Source organism: Stegostoma tigrinum, chromosome 4 (genome assembly GCF_030684315.1).
Source record: "Stegostoma tigrinum isolate sSteTig4 chromosome 4, sSteTig4.hap1, whole genome shotgun sequence".
NCBI lineage: Eukaryota > Metazoa > Chordata > Chondrichthyes > Orectolobiformes > Stegostomatidae > Stegostoma > Stegostoma tigrinum.
The window spans coordinates 115,367,867-115,395,398 of NC_081357.1; the positions used below are offsets into that span (position 1 = coordinate 115,367,867).

General features: G+C 41.2%; 1 protein-coding gene across 1 annotated transcript; it reads right to left on the minus strand.

The window, feature by feature from the left end:
• Positions 1-513: 513 nt before the first annotated feature.
• On the minus strand, positions 514-23,338 carry LOC125452556 (14-3-3 protein theta-like). The gene is made up of 6 exons (XM_048531128.2): positions 23,205-23,338; positions 22,303-22,857; positions 8,319-8,442; positions 7,692-7,855; positions 2,431-2,526; positions 514-1,562 (listed from the first exon to the last, which is right to left on the minus strand). The coding sequence occupies exons 2-6, from the start codon at positions 22,705-22,707 to the stop codon at positions 1,491-1,493; spliced, it is 861 nt and encodes a 286-aa protein (XP_048387085.1). The 5' UTR covers positions 22,708-22,857; positions 23,205-23,338; the 3' UTR covers positions 514-1,490.
• Positions 23,339-27,532: the final 4,194 nt, after the last annotated feature.

Genomic DNA, 27,532 nt, shown 5'->3' on the forward strand with positions numbered 1-27,532 from the left:
AGCTGACAAGATTACAATTAACTTCTTGGATGGCAAGTTACCTAGGTTACCTGAGAAATTCACAAACTGATCATTACTGCAGGTCCTTTTTCCTTGAAGAAAATAGACGATTGCAAATGGATAAGCGTAGGATGGATCTTGTGTGCTGCGGGAGCACACTCTGGAAGTCAGGCTAGACTCCATATTCAAAGCTTTATGTCCACAGGTGCTGCCGGGCCTGTGGAGTTTAGTCAGGTACAGACTAGGTATTGCACAGATGCCCATCCAGTCATTCATTAAACTTCCCAGAAAAGGTGACAAGGACTGAAGAGCAAAAATTCTCTTGAACACCAGATGGGACTAAAGTTTAATTAATATTGATAATGAATTTCAGTTACTTAGCATATACTGTTTAAGCTATAAAAATTTTAAGCAGGCAGAGTAGCATCTTACAATGAATTCAAACAGCAGCACAAATTCTACACATCAAGAAAGGTTTGTGAACACAAAAGAATTTAAAATTAGAAAGCAACATATGGTTTACAAAACATCATTTATTTTGTGTTAGAGGGCATTAACATTTCCACAAGGCTTTTGGGGAATTATGATAAATGACTAGTAATTAGTGGGCCAAATTTCACTCAACACCCTTACATGTGCACAAATCTGCAAAGAAATACTATGCTTTTAAAAAGATATCGTGGGCACACAATCTGAGGAGAGTTTGTTTCCCATTCCAGTGTATCAGAGTCATGCTGGTGACATTTCACAAGCACAACCTCAAACTTTAGCAGAAACATGCTGTAACAGTACACAAGTGAACATCAATCATGTGGACAGGTGTTTTTTTTGAAAAAATGAAGATTCACAGAATTCCAAAAAAATCCAAGGTACTTTCTTCAGCTTGATTTTACATTTTTACATGCCTTCAACCTCAATTTTACAAAAAGCTTGTCATTTTAGTGCAGAACATAAGGCAAGTTCTCCTGCAGAATAGAGGGGTGCGTGCGTAACAGTAACTTTGATTTATGCCAGTTGCTGCAAATAGCATTTGAACTTCAAGGGGACTGAGAGAAGAGTAGATGCACATTCGCCAATATCAGCAGGATAACAAAATATGGAAAGGTGAAGTGTGGGAGCAATAAAAATTACAATATAACCCAAATACTGTCTAGTGCAGCAAATTTCTACCAATTATGTTCATAATACAAACACGGCAAGTATTTCTTCTTTATAATATTAAACATTCTTTCCTCTACATGGAGGTTACTTATGTTATAAAGTTAACTATATACGCTTATACAGCAGTAGCTGCACACCAGGAAGGCAGACAACCATCAACACCAACCAAGGGATGGACTTTTTTTTAAAGCAATGGTGTATACAAGACTAAATTGGGATTTTTCCATACATAGCTATTCATACAGTACTGATGAGTTGTTATAGGAATTGAGTAGAAGTAAGGAATGGAGAGGTGTAAAAATATTTTGGGGATTAGACCCTACGAACACTTAGTTGTTTTCTCCAGGCTCAGCTGCAGAGGGTTCAGGATCAGCTGATCCTGAATTCTCATTTCTCCATAACTAGGAAGGAGGAAAGAAAGAAGTTACTCAGATTCTGTTTGAAATCAATACAAATTTTAAACACATGGAGTACCACATCAAAAGTTACAGTATTATTGAGAGATCTATTCTGTAGTGAAGGCTAAATGTTAAATCAAAACATTAAATGTTTTTAAAACCCTATATCCTCAGACACAAGCATGCTTCTTCCTTATGTGTATTAGGTAAGGTGACTTCAGTCAGAATTTGCAGGCACTGGTAATTGTTCCACAGTTATTAATTTTCTGGACAGGCAATAATAGCAACAATTGAGTATTATCACAAATTAATCTACAAAGTAATCTTCCTAGTTATTGATGGTTCTTGCCCCACATACAATGCATCATCTTCTGTTACGGTGAGTATGATAATCCCATTTTAACTAGGTATCATGTAGTCTACAAATCTGAGCTTTAGTCAGTTTTATCACTCAAGATAGAATCACTAGCACAATTTAACCACACAGTCAACAAGCTAAGTTGTCTGGATAGCTGTTTTGGAATAGTGATCCAGAGGAGAGTCAATTGCCACTCCAGCTGGGTGTTACTGTGAAGGATTCCTCAGCCTAGCCCCTTGCCTGAGGAATGGTGACCCTCAGGTTAAACTACCAGTCATCTCTAAACTGTCACCTGATGGTCTGATAAAATATGGCAAACTAGGAGGTGGCATCTCTGTTACTGCTACAACCTTCTACATGCCCCCTAATTAGGATCAAAACAGCACACATTCAACTAAGTTCACCATGTGCAAATAGTTTGCAATTCAAGAGAATTCATGCAGGGAACTAGATTCTTGTGGCGGTAGACTTTATTAAAATTATGAAGAATGTGAAAAGTTAAGAGAAACTTACTGTAAGGTTATCTCTGAGCAACTGCATAATGAGGGTGCTGTCTTTATAACTATCATCTTGTAGAATATCCAGATCTTGAATAGCCAGGTCAAATGCCTTGTAGGGCAGAAAGATAAATCAAAGATGTTAGATTAGATTAGATTCCCTACAGTGTGGAAACAGGCCCTTTGGCCCAACAAATCCACATTGCCCCTTGAAGCATCCCACCCAGACCCAGACCCATTCCCCACACAGCCCTAAACACAAAAATCTCCCGTAAATGCTAGTGTCAAAAATTGTTATCTAAAAATCATTCATGATGGTTAAGAATGATATGGGAAAGAGACATCGCTCCTCAAACAGCTGGTTGAAACAGAATCAAGTTGACAATTTGCATCAAATTGTATTATTAACTTTATTTCCAATCAGGTCTAGGAATGTTGACCTGCTGAACTGAAATAGTTAAAACAAACACAGATTTATTTGCTTATAAACAACTTCAGGAGTCTATTGAGTTTAGCATCCATCAATAGAACTTCCAGAGTTTCCTGGGGATGAAATGAATTCCAAAGACTTGCCACCCTTCAAGTGAAATTGTTCCTCAGTTTTAAAGGCCTATCCCCAATTCTGCAATGAGATTTCCTGGTTCAAGTCACCAGTCAGTAGAAACATCCCATCCACGTCTTGCCTTTCACCCTCTGGGAACTGAAATTTTCCATGAGATCACCTCATTTTTCAAAATTCAGAAATACAGGTCCTGTTGCCCCAAATTCTCCTGTGACAATCCTGTCATCTCAGGGATGACTCTACTGAGCATCCAGTTCATCTTTTCTATGGCAAACATAACCTAGAATACAAAAGCAGAAGTGTACTGCTGAGGCTGTAGACAGTATCTGGTCAGACTGCATTCAGAACATGGTGAGCAGTTTTGGAACTCCCTTAAGGATGAATGGCTTGTCAGATGATTGATGATTTTGGGTCTGTATTCAGTGGGTAGATGGATGAGAAAGGATCTATTTGAATACAGAAGTGCATGGACAGAGTGAACATAGAGATGATCCTAGTCTCTGCTATACTGGAAACAGGGGCACAGCCTCAGAGTGAAGGGACAACCCTTAGAACGGAGATGAGGAGGAATTTCTTCAGACAGAGGGTAGGGAGTCTGTGGAATGGTTTGCTGCAGACGGACAAGGAGGTTAAGTTATTGAGCATACTCAAGACAGATTGCTCCTGATTGGTAAGGGGAATCTTTAGGTTACAGGAAAGCAAAAGAAAGGTTTCTCAACCCCAATCAGCTGAGATTAAATAGCAGGTCAGAGGTGACAGGCCAAACAGCCCAAGTCACAGAAACCCGAGTGTGAAAACAGGCCCTTCGGCCCAACAAGCCCAGTGACCCTCGGAGCATCCCACCCAGACCCATTCCCCAATAAACCCACCTAAAATCGCCACAGCCCTGAACACTCCAGGCAATTTAGCATGGCCAATCCACCTAACCTGCACATCTTTGGTTTCCTCCCACAGTCCAGAACACCCAGAGGAACCCCATGCAGACACGGGGAGAATGTGCAAACTCCACAGTCATCCAAAGGGTGGAATTGAACCTGGATCCCTGGTGCTGTCAGGCAGCAGTGCTAACCACTGAGCCAGCTTAAGGATACAGGATGAGCCATTTTGGATTAAGAGGAGAAATATCTTCATCGAGTGGTCAACCTGCTACTTCTCTACTACTGAAAGCTGTTGAGGCCAAAATATTGTTTGGAGATAAATTAGGTGTAGCCTTGCTCACCGAGCTGGTGTTTGGTTACAGACATTGTCAGTATGCCACCCCACCTTGTTACTTATACACCTCAGTTTGCTGGGGTCGTTAGCATTACTTCTGGTTCGTTTTTCAGTGGTTTGTTCAGTTCAGTGTGTTTGTGGTGGTGTTCCAGTTGGATTGCCAGGCCTCCAGGAATTCCCATCTTGTGCTATTTGGAGGTGTTGTCCCAGTCAAATGTGTCCTTCTTTGTCCACGTTATTGAAACGAGTGAGAACTGGTTACGTCTCTTGAATGCCAACTGGCCACCACGTATCCTTGTCAGTTTAATTCCAGTTTGGCCTATGTCTTTCATAATCCAAGTTTTTGCATATTACATTAGTTTTATTGGTTGTAGGCATGAGATCCTTTAAGTTCTTTATTAGCTGTCAGAGTGGCTGTTGGTTTGTGGCTACCCTGACAGGGGTCAGAGTAGTCTTGTGGTCATCTGATACGTCCTCAACAATATGGTGAGGTGACTAGTGGGGCTAGCTGTGTTGTCTTGTTGCAGAGGTGACAGTGCGTTGTGCTTTTTGGGTATCCATTTCTTCTAAAAAAACTCCATACAAATGCCCCTGTTCTGCTTTGCGCAATTCCAGATTGCTGCAGTGTGTCATGGGCCATTTGAATAACGTCCTGATGCAGCTTCGTCTGGGTGTTGACAGCTACTGACGAACTAAGGATCCCATACCCACAACCAATAAAACTAATGTAATGCACAAAATATCAGGCAAAATTGAAAAAGCATTTCACAGGCCAAACTGGAAGAAAACTGCCAATAAGGATAAATGAACACCAACTAGCTACCGAGACATGACCAATTCTCACTGGTCGCAATACACACAAAGGAAGACAAATCCGATTGGAACAAAACATCCATAATATGAGCCAAACAAACAATCACGGAATTCCTGGAGGCCTGGCATTCCAACTCAAATGCCATCCTAGGTGGTCTAGGATGGACCAGATATGCAATCAAAAACAGAACTGTAAGCAATGACAACCACCCCAGCAAACTGAGGCATGTAAATAACAAGCGGAACAGAACACCAACGCTTCACTAGAGGCACACTGATGTTACCTGGCAAGGTTATGAAAACACCTGCAACCAAACACCAACTTAATCAGCAAGTCTACAACCTCATCCACGACCTGAGCCAGAAATCTTCTCAAAAACTTTAGGAGATAAATATAGCTCTTAGCACTGAAGGAATCAATAGATATGGGAGAAAACAGGGACAGGGTAAAAGGTGAATGATTAATTATAGTCATATTGAATGGGTAGAGATCAAGGTGCTGTCACAAAAGCCCAATTTCTACCAAGCTAATTTAATCATTTGGTAGAGAATTCAGTTTTCACTGAGCAATTACTGCTTAGAGACAAACGTTTAACCATTTTGAACTTTGCCCACAAACTTAGCCATCTTCAGAATGCCAATTCTAAGTTCCATATTTGATGGGTCTGACATTTGAGGGATCATATTTTTAACCTATAAAAGTTCAAGAAAACGATGCATTCATAAGAAAATTCATAAGTTACTTATTTTGATTTCAAAAAGTTAAATGTTGGCTGCAGGCAAAGTAGCAAGCACTTCTGAAATATCTTGATCACATTTTTTGGATGACCATTGCTGTATTTTTCAAAGTGGCACGAACCTGGGAGTTTCCAGAACAGTCTTTAGATACAAAATTGGCATTTGGAAATCATGCACATTAGTGATGAAGTCTAGTTTAATTAAATTGGCTCTGCTGATATCCTTGGGATAATATCTTGACCACATTTATTCAAAAGCTGGACAAAAATCAGGATCTGCCCAAATCTAGAGACAGTAAGAATTGCCAATGCTGCAGGCTGAGATTACACAGTGTGGGCCTGAGGAACACAGCAGGGCAGACAAGCTGACGTTTCGGGTCAGAACCCTTCAGAAATGGGGGAGGGGGACAGTAGGTGGGATGGTGATGGGTGAGTGCAGGTAGGTAGTGGTGAGGATCGGTCAGTGAGGTGGGAAAAGAGAATAGATAGGACAGAAGATGGACAGGTCAAGGAGGCAGGGAGAGAGGGAAGGTTGGTCATGGGACGAGGCCAGGATGGGGAGATTTTGAAGCTAGTGAAGTCCACATTGAGACCATTGGGTTGTAGACTCCCAAGGCAGAATATGAAGTGCTGCTCCTCCAATTTCTGGATGGCAGTGTAACATTGGAGGCAGCCTAGGATGGATGTGTTGCGCAGGGAGTTTGGGGGGGGGGGGGGGGGGGGGGGGGGGGGAAGAGAGGAGAAGAGTAGTTGAAGTGGTTCACAACTGGTAGGTGTTGTCGTTTGTCACAAACTGAGTATAGGTGCTCTGCAAAGTGGTCTCCGAACCTCATCTGCAAAATCGGTGAGATCAAGTGGAGGCTCGGAGACCACTTTGTAGAGCCTCCTTGACCTCAGTCTTCTCTCCCCGCTATCCACTCCTCCCACCTCACCGACCAATCTGCACCACGACCTACTTGCACTTCAGGCCATCCCATCTACCTTCCCCAGCCTGACCCCCACCCTTATTTATTTCAAAGCCCTCTTTCCCCTCCCCCATTTCTCAAGAAGAGTCCCAACCCGAAACACCAGCTTTGCTGTTCCTCTAATTCTGCCTGGCCTGCTGTGTTCCGCCAGCTCCACTGTTCTCTGCCCAAATCTACAAGCTTTTTTCTGAAGGGATTTAAATCCCATGACAATTAAATGCAGCATTGAAGACATTTTCCAGTTTGTTTAGATGCACACGTTTTAGACAGTACTTAACTTCTGAACATTACAAGTGCTAAGTAGCACTAGTTTTAAAAACTTAGGTCTCAAATTCAGAAAGACAATGCTGGAACAACAATAATTCTGGCAGCAACTGTGGAGACAGAAACTTTAAAACAAACAAACAGTCATACCATCTTGAAACATGAACTATTTCTCTCCCCACAGAGGCTGCCAGACTTGGAGTTTCTTCAGCAGCATGTTTGATTTCAGCACCTGCAATATTTTGCTTTAAATTCAGGTGCATTAGTAAAAATAATTTCTTTTGCACCATAACCATGTACTACTCAAAGCTTCACCACTGTATATCAGCCAGGTGGAGGTCAATCTGCAGCCATTAAAATTTGCCAACAAACATTAAGGAATGCGGAGCCAAGGGTCAGTTTAGTTATTTTTGTTCAATCATTTTGTAACTTCACCAATCGTTTCAAACCCAAGTGTCCCCCTTAAAAAGTACCACCTGAAAACTGATGCCATTCATTTTGGGTATTAGTGTTCAAATCTGTGTTGAATTTAAGAGATCCAAATTGCCACTCTTCATACACCCAACTCAGGGCTTCTTCTTCAGTTTGAGATCTAAACCTAAGATTTTATTAAAACACCAGAGAAAATGATTTCATAATTTACAATTTTAGGTCAGGTTGCCAAATCTGCATGCAAGCGACTAAGTCTTGGTAAGTTGAACAGGGAAAAAGGTGTGCAACTTACTGTTTTTGCGAGATCACAGGCACACTCTGGAGAGTTGAGAATTTCATAGAAGAACACAGAGAAATTAAGTGCAAGACCCAAACGAATTGGATGCGTTGACGGCAGACCAACTTTACTGATTTCAAAGGCGCTCTCGTAAGCTTTTTTGGAGGACTTTATTGTATCTACAGAAAGAATTCATTTAAATTGAAGAATTAAACTTTGTGAATGCCATGTAGTATTAATTAATAACAATTTTAGTTTTGCTAATTTGTCTCAAATTCCAAATCGGTAATTGACTGTTGAAATCACTGCTCGTACAAGTTATAGCAGTACTGCCATCTTTGGTATGACAATTAAACAAATTTATTAAAGTTGTGAACACTTTCCTCTAGGGTTCCTTCAGCCCACTGAATTCAAACCTATAAACTGACATACTAGCTGACAGAATAAGTTTTATTTGGAACAATATTCTCTACAACTTACAGCGATCAAGCAATCATACAAATATTAACCTTATCGAATAGCTATGAGAGACTTTTAAAAGTTCTAGTCTTTTTATTTTTACACAATACCTTTTTCTCTAGTAATTCAGTATACAAGTTATTCAACTTATAGTTTCCTACAGAAACAAAGATTTTTACATACCATCCCGTTGATTTCCAGAAGCAACTTCAGCAAGGTACCGAAAATAATCTCCCTTCATTTTTAGGTAGAAGACCTTGCTTTCTGAGTTACTAGCATTTGTAATTAAGTGATTATCCAACAGTTTCTAGCAAAGAGAAGAAAATCAAATTTCAAACAAGTGGATTTGAAATAGTTTAATTCAAAACAAGTACTCAAAAGTTGCAATGGTAAAAGAGGACATTAGAATTGAAACCAGCAAGGAAGGCATTAAATAGGTAGTTAATGTTTAGTCTTCTACTATTTCACATTCTTAGCTAAAGTTTCAAAATCTCTTTCACCACAAATAAAGAAATGCTAACCAAACTGCACCTCAATTAGGATATCAAACTAAAACATTACATTAAACGATAGCAGGTAAAATGTTTTCACAAAATATTTATCCCATCAGTGCTGGCAACATTAGATTAAGCAGCTGAAGACGTTAGAGTACACTTTATTTGAAGGGGGGGGAACAGCAAGTCAAACTTAATACATTTTAGTATAATTACAGCACATTACTCTTCCATGGCCCACACTAAACCGTGTATCAAAATGAAAGACAGTATAGCACACTAGCACAAAATTTTTTAGGGAATGCTAGCAATACTCAAGTCATATAGCCTATAATCACAAGACAATTGGTCTGAAATGCACTTCCTCCACAGATGCCAGTTACTCCGATGGTTTCAATGCTTTTAATTCAGCTTTCCCAGATAGATGTTTTTGAAAAAGCACTGAACAGCTAAAATGTCAGACAGGTTCTCACCTTTTTTTTTACACACGAACAGGCTTCCATCCCAATCATTCCATGAAACAGCATTACTTCCCCTCCATCTTTGCTCCCTCAGATTTCAAAAGGGATTCAGACTTCAGCTACTTGTATACCTTAGTTAAATTGCACAAAACACAACCAAGCATTGCTCATTCAAGAATCATTCTGCTGTGAAAAGGGTTCTGACTTTCTCCATTTTAAGCCATTTACTGTCTCCTTCTACACCCCCCTCCCCTCCATGAACTCAGTGCATGTGTGAACATTGACATAGTTACCAAGATAATCACATCTTGTGTCACCCACCTTGTCAGACCTTACTAAGTTTTCTACTAACCTTTATCTTTAACCTGAACTGCTTACCACCATATTCCCCTTGCTTGTGCTTAAGGAGTGACATCATTGAATGTGCTCTCAAAAAACCTGCAATTATATAAAACCAATCTGTTCAGGTTATCCTCCTCCTCTCCTGCAAGAAAAACAGGGTCCCCTTGTCCTCACTAACCATCACTAATATCCACAATCTGAGGATTATTAATCACCATTTTACCACCTCCAGTGGAATGCCACTACCAGGCATATTCCCCTCCCCTCTGGGTCATCAATTCCTCCTTCACTCCCAACACATCCCCACAGCCCCATGGCACCTTCCCCTCAAATCACAGGTCGTGTAATATTTGCCCGTTTACTTCCTCCTTCCTCACCATCTAAAGTTCCAAACACTTTCCAAGTGAAGTAGTGCTTCAATCTAGTCTACTGTTTTTGCTGCTACAATGTGGTCTCCTCTGCATTGGGAAACTAAGTGTACACTGGGCGATTGTAGGTTTCTGTTAAACATTCTAACTGCAAAAGACGACCGTGCTTCCAAACTGCTTGTTACTTCAGCACTATGTCCCCTGGCCAACATCGGAGTCTCAGACTGCTGCAGTTTAACACTAACTGGAGAAACAGCACCTTATTGTCCTCTTGGGAACTCTACAATCTCTGGATTCTATTCAGTTCAACAATTTTAGGGGCTTCAGCATCTTTCCCCATGCTTTCCCCCATCCCACACACGCCAGGCCTCGTCACCACATGGGCTACTGTCTCACAACCACTGTCAGCTGCCAATCATTCCGATAGAGTGGATAAACACCAGCCTATGGGCTCTTTCTCAAAAACCATCCTTGCCCCGGCTACCGTCAATTCTGAAGGGTCAGTGGACTCAATGTTAACTGATGTCTCTTCACAGGGTGCTGCCAGATCTGGTGAGACTTTGCAGAAATTTCAGCTTTTGTTCTAAATCTATAGCCTGGTCAATATGGAAAATGAATAAGCATTACAGTGCCCACAACTCAAATGCCACAGGAATCCTCATCCATGTCACTGTAATGGGGGGGGTCCCAATTATTTCAATATTTTGCCCAGCTACCTATTCTCCATTATACTCTGCTGCCCAAATAGAGATGGTAGAAAATGGTTTTGTGACCATTCAAGTAACATAGGCCCAGGCCTAAAAAACTACAATCGGTCACAAAATGCTTGTTTCGTTAAAATAAATTAAACAATTATATTGTAGTAAAACACCATGTACATTATTCATGTTCTCAGGTAGGAATCTGCTCTTCTTCCCTAGTACCGTTTGTAGATCTAGAGCTGAGGCAACGTGGTTGATTTAAACTGCTCTCATGTTTCTAGATAGTGAGAGTTGTACAAAATAGCTGTGCAAGTCAAAGATTAAATCAAGGTGGGCAAGTCAGAAATAATGCACACACTGGAAATTAGAAGAGCAAAACAAGCCTTGCCAACTCAAATCTTTCTCACTAGTATCTGGTACTGGAAGGGTGGTTCCACAAGGCACGTAACAGCCTCACTGCCATTCACTGAATATAGCTTGTATGTAACATCCTAGATTCCATTACTAATCCTGTCCAATCACACCATGACAGACTCCAAAGATCACAGAATGGTGCACAATCAAGCAGGAGCAACAGTTCTCAACACTTGATACGACTTGAAATTTCATAACATCAGGCCTCACATGGAGAAGACTAGGTCTTCAACACAAATGTTAAGCTAACTACAGAACTCCATTTTGAAGCAGAGTATAGGCACAAAACAAATGCGTTAACTTCAATGCCCTAAAATTCCTACAGATTAGAGGATAGAAGGGGGTTACAGTAGCTTTTTTTTTAAAAAAAAGGAGTCAGTTTTACCCAGCCTTACGATGGTAATTACAAAAAATGTCCTACAGTCCATTATCAAATATTCAATAGCTGAAACTTGGAAAACTGTGACAGGACCAGGCAGAGTTAGCATGGATTTACAAAAGGGAAAATCATGCATGACAAAACTACTTGAATTCTCAGAGCATGTAAAGTAGAAGAGGTAGGGCCACTGGACATGGCTTATTTGGATTTTCAAAAGGCTTTTTCAACAGTCCCAAAAAGAGACCAATGTGAAATTTTTGAAGTTGTAGGGAATTTTTTTGGCGGGGTGGGGCACATGGGGTGGTTATAGTCTATTGAGATAGAAAAGGCTGTTGTTTGGCAGAAAAGGGTTTGTTCCTCAAATGACAGGCAGTAACTAGTGGTGTACTGACAGGATCAGAGCTTGGACCCCCAACTCTTCACAATATACATGATTTCAATGAAGAAACTGAATATGTTACAATATGTCTATTTTCAGATGACAAAGCTGAGCAGGAGGATGAGCGATGAGGAGGATGCAAGAGATGCAATGTGACTCAGATAAGCTGGTGGCAAATATGGTAGATGCAGTGTAAACGTGGCTAAATTGGGGTTATCCACTCTGTGCAGCAAGAATGTGAAGGCAAACTTTTAAATAGCTACAGATGAGGGGACGGATGCGTAGCAAGACCGGATGTGCTTGTATACCATCACAGAAGGCAAGCGTGCTGGTGGTTAAGGCAGCAAAATGATACTAGCCATCTGGCTAAAGGTTTGCATATACAAGCCAGGGTTTCTTGCTGCAGTAATAGAGCATTAGTGAGACCATATGTGGGACACTGTGCAGAGTTTTGGCCTCCTTCCCCAAGGAAGGATATTGACGGAGTGCAGCAAAGGTTTACTTGACCGATTCCTTGGATAACAGATCTGACATTTGAGGGGAGGCTGGGTCAGTTAAGGCTATATTCGGTAGAGTTCAGAAGAGAGAAGAAACTCAAACCTTCCAAATCATGTTGATTAGACAGGGTTGCTGCAATATGGATATTCCAGATGCCCGGGAAGTCCAAAGCCAGAGAGGTCACAACTCAAGAATAAAGTGGTTTAAGACCGAGATGAGGAAACATTTTTGACCCAGAGTGGTGAGCCTGTGGAATTCACAACCATAGAAATCAAGTGTAAAATACTGTACAATTTTGAGGAGGTGGATTACAGCTCCCAGGGATAAAAGGGATCAAACGACATGGTGAAAAGTGTGAACAGGCTTAGTTGAATGATCAGCCATAATCATAATGAATGGCTGAGTACACTCGAAGAACTGAATGACCTACTTCTATTGCTGAAGAGTTGAAAGGACAAATCTGTTATACTGTGTTTGCAGCATATAATGAAAAGACCAGTACAAGCATATGGAAAAACTACTTTATCTCATTCTCCATTAAATCTTACCAATAGCGGTACTGGAAGGAGTAGACAGTGCAGTGCTAGTGGAGACAATTTTTGTTGTGCTGTGCTTCACAAAGCTAAGTGGGACAGATGAAGGACAAATCTGGGCACAGATTCTATAGGCTAACATGCATGTTAAATAGCACAGGCAGCACAGTACCACAAGGAGGCAAGTCATCCCTAGAGATCCCCCAAGTTCTCCATACCCACCTGATGGCAAACAATTAAATAGCTTCAAAATATCCACCTCAAAAGTGAGGGGAGAACCCAGCATGTCATTCAAAAATACTTGGTAATAAAAAAAAGTTTACGGCCAGAGGTAGTCAGGGTTAATATTTTAGACCAAAGACAGCACAGGGAGCTCCTCTGTGCAGTGTTTTTGGATCCAACCATTCAACTGCTGTTTTAATGACATTCCCTTAATTCTAAGATCAGAAGCAGATGGTGTTCACTTGTTACTCAAGTTTCAGTATGAGATTCACAAATTGTACTGAAGCAGTCAATGTCCAAATGCAGAAGACCAGATATAGTGGGGCTTGAGCGGATGTGTAAACCCCACTAATACCATGCTGGTAGTAACTACTGTCTAGTCTATGTGGCTACTGAGGCACAGCAGGTCACAGGCTGGGAATTCCACAGCAATGGCTTCCTAAATCCAAAACCTGCAGATTCTGAACAAGAGGCAAATCGGGCATGGTGCCTAGATGCATTCAGCTTCAATGCAAGATGACCAACTTAATCCAGGACAAATTCAGATGAAGTGATTGTCACCTAGCACCCTATCAACATATTCAAAATTTGTTCCCTCTACTATTTATGCACAGACAGCAGTATTCACCATCTATAAAAGAATGTACAGCAATTAAATGCAGGCTGTTGTTTCAACAGTAGCTACCAGCCCACAACTTGAAAAAGGCATAGACAGCAGAGTCATGGAAACACCACTGGCTGCAAGTTTCCCAAGCCACACACTATCTTGACCTGGAATTATAAATTGTCCCTTCAGTCACTGGGTCAAAATTCTGGAATCCCTTCTCAAGCAGCACACATATGCCAGATAGGCTGTAGGAGTTCAAGGTGATAGCTATCCCAAGGACAATTTAGGATGGATAATGAACAGTTGCACCATATAGATATACAGCACTTCTGATGCAGAAAAATATGGCACAGTACTGCAGTGTGAGATAAGTAGTATGACTTATGAAATGAAGACTCAAGCTGCCTGCTCTATTCTCATGCACTTCAGCCTATGCACTTGCAACATTGTACCCTTCAGCCTATGAAAATTCTCTGGCACTCCATCTTACTTTGCCCAATGATAGCAAAACATCTCCACCCATCATTAATCCATCTGCTACTGTTCTCAAAAAATCTAAAGAGGGCAAAAATATAGTCACCTTTCAGCCTAACTAGCACCCTCACCTCCAGAGAGGCCTCTAATCAGGCACACCAGGCTTTGATACTCAACACCATTTTATGCAGACAAGGCCCAGGTTATCATTCTGATGCTAATAGAATCAAAACATTTCAATTGCCTGGAATGCTGAGTAAATAACAAATTTTAAAAAGGCCTCAAATCAGATAATGATGCTCCAGAGACAGATGAGCAGACTGAGCTTGCTGCAAAAGCATTGTTGCAAAACAAGAAACAGGAAATGGGTAGGGTCAGGCATCCATTCTAAAAAGAGGAATTGCTCTGAACAGTGTCATTTATCTTCAAGATGTAACAAGGGGATCTAAACTTACACAATCAAGTGTACCTACCTGGAGTTCAGAGGAAAGCAAAAATCAAAACTATAGGCATGACAAAAATGTTACTCAGAGCCAAAAAAATTGACTGAATTCATATTCTCAAAATGGAAGTAACATCCCATTGTAATGTTTGCACACCCCCCAGTACTCTATGCTGGCCTTTAGAAGGCACAGATGACAAAGTTGTGTCAAGTTCTTGCAATGTTCAACAGATCAGTTTCTCCATCTGAAAGGTGCCATTTGAAATATGTCAGGTAAACAGGAAACGTATTGCCGTTTTGCAAAGGAAGGTCAGATTATAAGCAGTTTTAGTGGAAATTAAACATAGCACAATTTGCAGACATCTTTGGCTTTTGCAAAGTACACAGGGCATCATTTTAAGATCCATTCATCACACTGGGCTATACTTCTCTCAAGGATGCCATTTTCAGTTCATTAATTGGAAGCAGCTCAAATATTACAACTGCTATTTGATTGGTGGGATCCGTGAAATAAAATCAACCTTTCATTGTTTATTTTGACTTAGCTGAATAGCCAGAGGCAGAGACAGCCAGCATTTAAACAACAATTATTAGTTTAAATTCCACCTTTAGTGGATTTTGCAATTACGTTTTTAATGGCATCTTAATGATATTATTCAAGTTAGTTATTATATTTAAGGTGGACAGACAATGACATTCCTAACAGTTAATTTAACCCTGATATTCAGTGGCACTACCACAACTGAATGACACGTTAAAATCCTGAGGGTTATCACTGGCCAGAAACTGAACCAGCCATATAACCACAGTGGCTACAAAAGCAGATTAGAGCTAGGAATTATTTGCTGCAGAGCTCACTTACTGGCTCCCCACCATCTACAAAGATAGTCAGGTCTGTTATGGAAAACTCTACACAGGTCAAGTGCAGCTCCAACAATCAAAACCCAACAGAACTGCCCACTTGACTGACACCCATATAGCCCTTCCACTACTGATAATGGCAGCAGTGTGTACTAGGATATCCACTATAATGATTCATTAAAGCACCTTCCAAATCTTGATCACTTAGAATGACAAGGGTAGCAGATGCATTGGTACTTCAATCACATTCCCCTCTGAGCCGTTCAGCATCTTTATTTCAAACTATTACAATTTCTTAATAGTTTCTGGATCAAATTCCTGGAACTAACTCCTGAGCAGCACTGTGGGTGCTCCTACACTAAACACTACAGCAGTTCATCACCTTCTCCAGGAATTGAAGAATGTTAGCCCAGCACATGACACTCATGCCCTATAAATTGTGTTCCAAAACAAACACGTTGCAGTGGAAGATTCGACATGACACTGGTTACTGACGCTGAAGATACCATGTTTGAGTGAGAACTATTAAAAAATTGTAGAAATATTTAGTAACTAGTGCAAACTGGGCAGATGAGCAATGAAAAATTCCAGTTCAAAGTGAGGTGGTTTAACAGTTTAGAACCCGACTGATTTTTTTTCCCCGTCATTTTTACCAATTTGTTTGGAGCAGGGAACTGGAATCAGTTTTGGATGGTGAGTAACAGCTCATTTTCAGAAGGACAATAGGCCAAACAAGCTTTTGTTTATTTTTGAGGCCAGGCCTGGAAGCTAATTGCAGGTTGTTTTCTTTTCAGTACAGACGTGGTGCTTCACCAAAGTAGTGTACCTGCTCACTGTAGTTTTCCCCTTTGATGTGACATGCTTGACCATCTCCCTAGTGAGCAGCAGGCATATAGGTAGTCTGGATTTCTTGGAGGCAGACAGTGGCGTGCTGGTTTTAACCAGTCAAGCAGGAAGCCTGCCCTGTGATACGCTTAAAGTACCACGAGGTGGTGGTCCTAGATTTAACCACTTGCCTGGCTTATAGTTGAAGTATTTGCAGGGGAGCATTTGCCAGACAACATTCATCACTCCTTTAAGATGGTTATGGTTCAGGGCAGGGATGGAACTGAAATCAAAATTCAAAAAACGTAGTGGTAGCGTTAGGTGGGAACAAGGGAATTGTTAGTAAGACTGGATGATTTAGCCAGAGTGATCTGGGAGTAGATCTAATTCTACAAGTTAGAAGTACGTTAATAGCAAAGATCTTTATAATTCTGGTCATTGGTAGCTTCCTTTACCATTACCTTAACCCAAGTCATGACAATTCAAAGTACTATGGCAACTCATCTTTATTTTCCCCTCTTCCACAAAAGCTCCTTTAAAAAAGTGCAACTTAACTTCAGTGCAGTCACTTTAGAAAGTTTGAATTTAGAATTTGCATCCTTTCGGTGTGCATGTCAACTGCTCACATACAGAAATGAACCTTTAAGCAAATCAGAGCAGTGGGATGCATTCATAGAGGGGCATAGGGTCAACACATTCCAATACATCCTGCAAATCCTGCATACAGGGGTAGACAGCATTGGACAAAGATAAAAAGGGAGGCTCAAAGCAATATCAAGGGCTTAAAACGAAACACCTATAAACGTACAAGGAGAACTTAAAGGTAATTAGAAAGACAGAATGGGGGACATGAGAGGATAAAGGCAAGTAAAATAGAGGTAAATCTGAAGTTAAATACATTAACAGCAAACATAACTAGAGGAAGTACGCTCCATTAAGGGTCATAGCAGTAACACTTGCGCAGAGGGCAGTAATGAAGATGTGCAGTCACATTCATGTGCACAGGGTGTGCGTGTGCACGTGATATGGGTGTACAGAAATCAGAGCCTTGTTTGTGGAGTGAAAGTGGGACGACATGGAAGATGAGCATTAACTTGGGCAGTTTGGTCTAAATGTGCCACAAACGTGCAGCATGGTAGAGAGAATCCCTCCACACAATATATTGATCGATTCATGTTTTCCTTTACGTCAAGTCTTCCTTCACCCAGTGGCCTGAACTGTGGGCTGTCAGAAAACATATGCTTGGAAGTTAATGGAAATGGAATCATTTATAGCATCAAACTCATGGTAATTACTTATAGGTATCAGACTTCTGCATGTGGGGAGGTTGGGGGAGTATGTGGATCACCTGCAGAACATGGTGCATGCTATGATCAGGCACAAATACTACATGAACATCTCTTGAAAGTACTGTTGTTTCCTAGCACAAGCCATACCATCATTCACTGGAAAACATGATTGGCAGTTTTGTTCCTGTGTACTGACACGAGCATTTAGCAGGAACAGTATTCAGTTATAGCAAATTTAATAGCACCTTCAGTGATACAGCCAATTCAAAGAAATCATCCATGCCTCTACAAGTTAGAAGTAGATCAATAGCAGGAAAGCAGCAAGGATCTTTACAACTGTAGTCACTAGTAACTCTTTACCATTACCTTAACCCAAGTCATTGTCAGCTCAAGGTACTATGGCAACTCATCTTTATTTCCCCTGTCCCACAAAGCTCCTAAAAAAACTTAAGTGCATCTTAACTTTGGCAGAGACTCTTTGGGCATGTTTAAAATTAGAATTTCCATCCTTCCAGCGTGCATCTCAATGGCTCACATACAAAAGTGAACTGCTGTACAGCTCAAATTTGCAGAATTAAATCACAGATTAGCTCCCTAAATCTGCCAGTTGCAATGAGAGTTCAGATAGCCAAGTATATTTGTTGCTTTAGGTGAGGTCTAACAGCACATTGACAGCATCCCCACCTCTGAGCCAGAAAATCTGTGTTCAAGTCCCACCTGTCCTGGACATGCCTAAACACGTCAATTACACTAACTATCTGGTGTTTCAGATTACTTCAACTAATCTAGCAAAGGCAGTTCAAGATCAGGACAGTGAGATTCTCATTCCGTCTGGAAATCAACATCTTGCAGTGATTGAGTAGAGCAGAACATGGTGGTGGGGGGGGTACATAAAGTACTTACTCATCTAGCCAGTAGGCATTGAGCCTTCATGCATGCAAGAAGTCCTACTTACATATACTTCCCAATTCTTATTTCTTCAAAACTATGCTGCTAATCTATGCAATCTAATTTTAATTCTAGTTAGACATTTTGCACTTCAAACACCAACTGTGGATTCTGCATTCATTTGAGATCTTGCATTTAAAATCAGTTACTTAAGGCCATTTAACTTTTTTGGGGGAGGGGGATGTGAAGTGTTTTGAAATCCACCACCTCAATCTTCTGTAACTTGAACACTTCTAATGCTCTGTTTGACAACTAGAACCAAGTATTCCCCATTTATTTTAGAAGCAGAAAGCACCTTTAAAACCACTAATTCCAGCCTTTCTCAAGTCATGTATCCTTACTCTAGGAAAAGAGTACCAACATTGAACAAAGTGTATTTTTAACTAAAATAGAGGGGTATCACTACACTGTTTAAAAAATGCCACCTCAAAATGTCTGACTTTTATATTTGTGGGAAATGTTACTTTAAAAATCCAACAATAATGCTGCCTTCTAATGATTTAGACCTGAAATCTTAAATTCCTTTGCCCACAAGTTTACTATGAGCAAGTTATCACTGTAGAAAGAAAACATCACTTTACACTTATCCAAATACTGTTTTAAACCTATTCCCTACCACAATAGCTTCTTGCCCAGAGACTACACAAGTCTAAATCCTAATCATTGGTTATGAACACAAGGGACCAACAAGATGACAGGGCATCACTACTTAAAAATACCCTCAACTTCTATACAGTCTTCAGTTTATTAGAACTCAAAATTTGCTTTTTTCATAACATACATCTCAAAGGCTTTTAAAAGTGCACATGCTTCTACAACACCATCTCTTTCCAACCTCTTGAAAGCAGATTCAACCTCATGAAGTAAATCTAACCATGTTTTCTTTACAGAAATGGTATAGCAATCATATTTCAGTTTTAAAAGATTTTCCTACCACAGGTGATAATGACTGTTTTATAACAGCCACAGCTTTGAGTGTCCTCTGCTGGAGGACTTGGCTTTTCAGCAAACACCCACAATGATATGTAAATACAATTCCCAAGGCAGCAGCATTTTCCTCATTCAGCCTCCAACATGCTTACTTTTTTCTCTTTCAGATGAGTGCGCCAAAGTGCCAATATACACCGTTCAAGTGCTGTTAGGGATGGGCAGAGTGATTTATTAAGTCAGGGGGCGGTTAGCAGACAACTATGTCTGGGGTCCCATCAAGGCCACACTTGTTAAGTGACGGCAGATTTCTACATCCAGGTTGTTTTTTTTAAGAATGAACAGAAAAAAAGTGAATATTGACAAGTAGATTAACTCAATTTAAATTCATCATCTGCAATAATTGGGTTTGAACATGCCCTGGAACAAAAGTCTGCCCTGTGAATTACTAGCTCAGCGACATAACCACTATGCAAACATCTCCATGCATTCAGTCAAATCCTGTCACCCATTGTATCTTAACTCAAACAATTGTTTAATGAATAAATTCTCATCACACCCTTTAATTTAGGCATTCACCCCTCCAATATTCCCACTGATAAGAAAAAAGGTTCCTCCACAAAATGTAATCTTGGGCTTTCAGGCAATTGCTAGGTTATCCCAAATTTCAGTTTACTGCTACATAACAGGTACATTAGATTCAAGTGGGTGGAGTGGGAAGGGAGAAAGAAGATAAATATGCAATGATACCAGTGTTAAATCAGAGAGAGATTCAGACTTAGAATTCATCTGGGTGGTCATGCCAACAAGCAGCAAAAGAATCAGTGGGTGAGGAACAACTCACTTGGTACTGGTGTATCAGATAATGGGAACTGCAGATGCTGGAGAATCCAAGATAAATGTGGAGCTGGATGAACACAGCAGGCCAAGCAGCATCTCAGGAGCACAAAAGCTTTTTTGCTCCTGAGATGCTGCTTGGCCTGCTGTGTACATTCAGCTTCACACTTTGTTCTCTTAGTACTGGCGTATGATCTCCTCAGGCATGAGGGGACTCCTTTAATTATGTACTTGAAACCAGGGTTACAAAACAACCAACCAGAAAGAAGGATTAGAAATAAATAGGTGCTATTCTGCTAGCATAGGCAGACTTTGGGCTAAATGATTCTTTCCAGCATGAAAAAGTAGTTTTTATTGCGTCTGTACCTGTTCCATCACCCACACGACTGATACTACATGTCTGAAGGAGGAAGCAGATAGGATGAGTCCAAAAGTTGTCAGAAATTGGAATGGCATTAAAAAATCTAAAAAAAAGGAAATCAAAGCCACAATTTCCACAGTCAGAAGTGCTCCAACATTTAGATTCATGGGAACTTCACATATTGAAATGGAGTTTTTTTTAAAAAATTGATTCAATCGCAAACTTGAGACTGACCAAATTCAATCTCAACATGCCAGGCCATCTAACAAGACAGAACTTTCATATTGGTTACAAATGCACATCTCTACATGCAGCTGTTCAAAGCTTCCCTACATGCACACAGTTACTCAGGCCCCAACTGGAACAGTGACATTGCAAATTTACCCAATATCAAAAACCTTGTGTAGTGACAGATTCTACTTAGAACATCAAAAATTATAAAGCAGAATAGACAAGTTTAGAACTTCAACTTGGGACTGCCAGCAAACAAGACTTCCACTGAATTGCCATCTCAGTAATGGCCAGTATGCAATTATAATCCATTTTGCATCATGCTTTAAGAATTTTACTGGCTTGATTCAAAAAAAAAACTTCTGGAGTACTTCAACCAGTTCTAAATAGTCAATTAAACAGCATAGCTAGATTTGTAACATGTAACTACAAAAATATTAAAGCAATTCTGGCTGCGAAATAAAAAAGATCAGTGATAATGTGTGATTCACAGCAATTCACCACACCCAGCGTACACACCCTAGTCAAACATTACTGCAAAATGTAACAAGCCTTTTGCAGTCACTCCCATGCAGTATCCTGAGCATTCAATGAACACACCGATTTGGAATGTTACAGATAACCAAAATTTCTAAACAAGCTATTACAATTGAAGCAAAGAACAACAGCACCCAATTGGCTTCCAAATCAATAAAAACATGGGATGTTTTGAACAGGTAGCCAACATCTTGTAACCAAATGACATTTTGCCATAAATTTTATGACAGGAGATTTAGCAGTGGGAATTCCTACATTTCAAAGTCATGCCAATTACAAATCAGCTTGAATTAAAACAGTCATACTGCAACTGGGGCAAGGGAAAGAAACAAACGTACCCTTCATTCTTTTCTGAATCGACAATTTTCAATTCTTAACAGAATTGCATTGCTGTTGCTAGCAAATTAGTCCACACTATGTTGAAATTAGCAACGAGGACACAGCATTGGACAAAAATCAAGAATCATCTTCAGATCTTAAACTTCAAACTGATCTTAACTTGTTCAAGCTTCTGCTATCCAAACTCAAATAACAAAGAAAACTTCAGGTTTCTCTGCCAGTGAACCAACATTGACATCAGTTCGGCCAGAAAGTATTTTAGTTTTCAAAATAATCGGCAAGTTTTTGTCTACAAACGGTAATGGATTGTCAAATGAATGCAGTTTAAAACAGCGAGTTTATTGCAACCTCAAGCAATGGAAAAGCCTAGTTTTGAAGAACTGCTCCAGATTTTATTTAAACCTCCAAGACCTATATGTAGGCTAATGGCATACTGACCTAGAAAACCTATACAGTCTCAACTGTAAAAGCCTTGACTGCAGTACCGAGTCAATTCGTTGGTAAGCCTTTTAATGGTTAAAAAAGGTAGCTCAGGATATCAATTTATTTTTGCGCGTGAAGGAGAAAAAGAACTCACTTCTTGTTTCAGGCGCAGTTTTATTTCAGAGATAATGGGAACTGCAGATTTATTTCTTCATTTTTTAAAAAAAGACGATTTCAGATCAAAGACACGCCACCCCTTTGTTCGCCTCTCTTACCAGGACTTCGTCGCAGATGCTATTAAGCTCCATTTCGATTGTTTCCCGGTAACTTTTGGCTAGTTGTAATCGCTTGTCATCGGTGTCGCTCTTCTGCTCCACGCTGGAGATGACCCTCCAGGCCGATCGGCGGGCCCCCACCACGTTCTTGTAGGCCACCGACAGCAGGTTCCTCTCCTCGGTCGTCAGCTCGAAGCCGCGCTCGGTCACCGCTTTCATCGCGGCCGCCATGTCTTCGTACCTCTCGGCCTGTTCGGCCAGCTTGGCCCTCTGGACATCCTCCTCGTTCACCGGGTTGCTGGCCACCTGATCGGCCGGCTTCTCCTGTTTGGCCTGCTCGGCCGGCTTCGCCTGCTCAGCCTGCTTCTCTTGTTCAGTCTGCTTCTCCTGCTCGGCGTTCTCCATGGCTGTCCGGCTTTTATCGAGCTCCGTCCGGGGTTTGGGTAAAGTCGGAGGGGTTGGGGCGGGAGAGGGTGGGGGGTGTGGCGAAGAAAAGGGGACTTTCTCTCGGTGCTTTTAACACGAAGCCCGCTACTTTCCTCCCTCTTTCAGTCACTGTTTAAACAAAACAGGGGTAAAAAAAACAAATTAAAATGGGTTTTTAAGCAGAAGAGAGGCGCAGTTAGAGATATCCTTGACTTTCCCACGGCTACTTTCGTCCCTCCACAACTTATCATAGCTCTCATTATGTGCAAAACAGATTAGCAGCAAAGAAAATGAACATGAAAACGGCGGGCTTAAATTAAAACTCGTCGGTTTTAAGACCAGGGGCTTTGTTTCCCAAAGCAGAAGAGCTACGCCCACCATAATTTGGAATAACTCGAGTCACTATTTTTAACGTTAACCTCCGTCAGCTCGCAGAGACAGTTGGACGGTTATTTGAAAAGAGAACTAACACCGACCTTTCCGGCGCTCAGCCACTGCTCAAATGCATAAACTCCAGCCGAGGAAGGCGGACAAAAAAAGGAGCGGCCTCCCAGACTCTCCACCTTGACGGCTGGCTCAGGCCCCACCCCTGCACTCCCCGCCAACCTGCCGTAAGACATACAGGCGGCTCGGCCAATGAGGCCGGGTGAAAGCCTTGGGCGCCTTGTCGGCAGGCGGCCAATCGTCGGCAGGGGTCCGCGCGGATGGGGGCGGGCTCTCAAAACACCCGCCTCCCACCCCACTCTGACAGGTTCGGTGGACGGGCAGCCTGAAGCTGGGACTTGGGGCTTGCTCCAATTAGATTTAGTGTGAGATGACGTTCCTGTTGCCATGACGATGGTGGAAGTGGCCCGAAATGGGCAGGGTGTGGCTCGAGACATGGCAGTTGGTGGGGGGAGGAGGAGGTAGGCTGATGCTTGTCAATGCTCGGAGGACCTGGGGGTCCGAATGGTAATTCACTGAAGCAGCGAGAAAAGGATGCTGGTAGCATGAACCCAAAGCATAGCATCGGTGAATAATATTAATAATAAGTCTAGTTCCAGAACTGCAGCAAGACGAAACAAATGATACCTGAGTTCATTTTAAGGCTGAATACTGATGTACGCATGGTTCAGGAAACGATGAAGTTATAGTAGCAATGTTATAGCAAAGATCACATTGAACTCATTTAAGAATTCACCTGATGCTGTTAAAAATGCGTACGCTGTTACAATTTGGTAATTCGTCATGTTTTGAATCAACTGGATTTTAAAAACATTTGGAAAGGTTAAAATTGCCTATATGTGGTGCATCATTCAGTTTCAGAAATGTGTCGCTCAAAACACACGACAATGACTATATAGCAGCTGCTCTTATGTCGGCAAACATTGCTGTTCTTCATTGCAGGAAGGTCTCACGAACACCTCTGATACTACCGACAAGAAGGAAGTGGCAGTCAAACCACTGAGCAACTTCCTTGCTCTTCATATGGTGCGATGGACATCTTGATATCTAATGTATAACTAAAGCTCTTTCAAAGGATTTTGGTTTCTCATCCAAAGCACCTCTCTGATAAAGTCGCAACCCATCAGCATTGTACAGAAGTGTAGCAGCCCGTAAGTCTTCACTTGAAATAAAGTTTTTTTAAAAAGTGACAACGGGGTATTAACAAAGGGAGAACAGCTGAAGGCGCATTTAAAAAAGGTCTATACCGCAGCACACGGTGTCGCATCAGAAGAAAAACAGTGGATACTGAGAATAGAAATCTTGAGGATTCATTCGAATTGAAAGGTTTTTTGAGGCAAGAATGGAGGTGATAAAGGGGAGCTGCTTTGTAATTATGACAGAAATGGAACAGAGAGGTTGGGCATTTACACAATGACACAGTAATGAATGTGAATATAGGTTTGTGTGGAGAAAGTCATCCCCCACATCTCTGATTCCACCCACTGCAGAATCAGGTTTGACATCAAGCTGAGATTCTAACTGGATGCTTTCCATTTCCACAGACTGTTACATCATTTGGCTGCCTCCACACCTTGTTTCTGCATATCTGCTACTGAAACTGCTGCTGACTATATTTCTGCATAGTTTCACAACCTCCATCTACCATAAATTGCCAAACACCCAACGTTTTGCTACCAGTTTCCCAGCCTGCTTCTGATTCCATTCACCTATTGCCTGCATTCTTGTTGAACTACATTCTTTCCCACTTACTCTACACCTCCAATTTAAAATTTGTGTCATTGTTTAAATCTCTTCTCAGCATCTGATCTATTTTCCTTTGCAAACTCTGGTCACCCATTGATTACCTACACCAACTCTTTCCCCACCTATCCCCAACTGAACCCACCATTCTTCTGATTTGTGGTTTTCTGTGCTCCCATGCTTTCTTTTCCACCATTGTCAAATATTGCCTCAGCCATCTGCTCCCAATGTATTTCCCTGATGGAGCGTCCTTAAACATCACCTCTTTGACCAAACTTTTGGTCATTCCTTGTAATATCTCCTTTGATTGAGCAACTGTTTTTGTTTGAAGACACTAGTGCCTTCTTAGTCTATTGCAGGCGCTATATCCATGCAAGTAATTGTAGTGGTGGGGCTTCCCAGTGTTCATCAACTTTCTCATGATGACCGATAACATTTCATAAACTTAACTTATTGGTACCCCAGAGCAAGAACCTTTACTTCTGGGATTTTTTTCTAAAGAGCTGGCCTAGGCTATCCATTTCATCATTTGTTAAGCCTATCTGGATTATCCATGTTAAGGGCATGTTGGTTGTATATCTTCTAGTGAATATGATGAATAAATAACCATTGAGTTTATTTACTCCACATACTCATTCTCAGTTTATGTACCCAAAACATTTCTAGGGGTGTCACCTGCTCTTTGAAATATATTTTACTGTTATAGTGTTGGAAGAGTATTTTGTTATTAAGTTTAGTATGTTTAATTGAGCTCATTTTATGTGTTTGATTAAAAGTCATCCACTTTTTAAAATTCAATTCAGGGATGTGTGTATTGCTGACAGGCAAGCATTTATTGCCTGTCCCTAGTTGTCCTTGAGAACGTGGTGCTGACCTACCTTCTTAAACTGCTGTCAGAGAAGGTGGTAGAGGCAAGTACAGTTACAATATTTGAAAGATCGTAGAATAGAATCCCTACAGTGTGGAAACAGGCCATTTGGCCCAACAAGTCCACACCAAACCTTGGAGCATCCCACCCAGACCCACCTCCCTAATCTACACCTCCCTGAACACTACAGGCAATTTAGCATGGCCAATCTACCTAACCTGCACATCTTTGGACTGTGGGAGGAAACCTGAGTCGCTGGTGGTGTGAGGCAGCAGTGCTAACCACTGTGCCACTCCAATTAGCCTTGATTATAACTTTGAAATCTAATATGTGATCCTTGACCTACAGCTCCCTTTCATTTGAGAAGTAAGAGCACAGTTTTACCATGGAATTGTTTACAATTTAATACTTACAAAACCCTTCTTGTACCGTGGCAGACTAGCATCTACGCATTGTAAGTTCAGGATTGCTAAATTGTTATAAATATCTTTGCACCTTCTTCTCTGTAAGACAATCCAAGTATTCTATGATCTCTAATAATCATACCACTCAGGCTTGCTGTCAGGCAGATGTTGGAGTACATCACATGACATCTTTACAGATTTACAGCAGTGGGTATTTGAGGAAGGTAGTATTCCAAAATTTAAAGAAAGAGCAGATAAATATTTGAAAAAGGAAGAACACACAGGATTATGGGAAGAAGCTGTGCACTGGAACTTGTTATTCATTAATCCTTTGACTGAGACTTATCGCAAACACATTGGATTCAGTGGGCTTCTTCAGCGCTGTAAACCAACTCAGTTTGTATAATTATTATGCATGAATTTTGAAGAGGTTTATATTGATGTTCACTCAGCAACAACTAACATGGATCTCATGCCAGTCTGTAGGTATATCCAGTTTATAACTAAACCATGCAAGCCAAGAATGTTTCACAGTCATATTAAAATTCACTGATGGGTAGTGAGCATCATTGGCAAAGTCAGCATTTATTGCCCATCCCTAACTGCCGTTGAGAAGGTGGTGAGCTGCTTTCTTGATTGGCTACAATCAGTATGGTGTAGATATACCCAGAGTGTATTTATGGAGAAATTTCCAGGATCTTGACCCAGTGGCAATGAAGGATTACAAGCTGGGACAGTGTGTGTTTAAAGGGGATCATGTAGGCGATGGTGTTCCTATCTATCTGTTATTCCTGTAGTTTAGCAGAACTCAGATAAAGTGCTGCTCGTAGCTCCATGTATAGTCTCTGGTGTTCAATTAGGAAGTGGGAAACAGATGCCTGAGATAACAAAGTGTAGAGCTGGATGAACGCAGCAGGCCAAGCAGCATCAGAGGAGCAGGAAAGCTGATGTTTCGGCCTAGACACTTCTTCAGAAATGGGGGAAGGGAAGGAGATTCTGGGGAGGCGGATAGAAGATGGATAAAGGTGAAGATGGGTGGAGAGGAGACAGACAGGTCAAAGAGGTGGGGTTGGAGCAAGTAAAGGTGAATGTAGGTTAGGGGATAGGTCAGTCCAGGGAGGACGGACAGGTCAAGGGGGCAGGATGAGGCTCGTGGGTAGGAGATGGGGATGGGGCTTGAGGTAGGAGGAGTCGATAGGTGGGAGGATGGACAGGTTAGGGAGGTGGGGACAAGCTGGGCTGGTTTTGGGATGCAGTTGGGGGAGGCGAGATTTTGAAGCTTCTGAAGTCCACGTTGATACCATTGGGCTGCAGGGTTCCCAAGCGAAATATGAGGGTGTTGTTC

Bases quoted from the DNA above. Each gene is read 5' to 3' on its own strand.
- LOC125452556 (XM_048531128.2), bottom strand. From the start codon at position 22,707: ATGGAGAACGCCGAGCAGGAGAAGCAGACTGAACAAGAGAAGCAGGCT. The intron at 8,443-22,302 runs GTAAGAGAGGCG...TCTCTTTGCTAG, and splicing joins GCATCTGCGACGAAGTCCTG to AAACTGTTGGATAATCACTT. The intron at 1,563-2,430 runs GTAAGTTTCTCT...CCTCCTTCCTAG, and splicing joins TGCTCAGAGATAACCTTACA to TTATGGAGAAATGAGAATTC.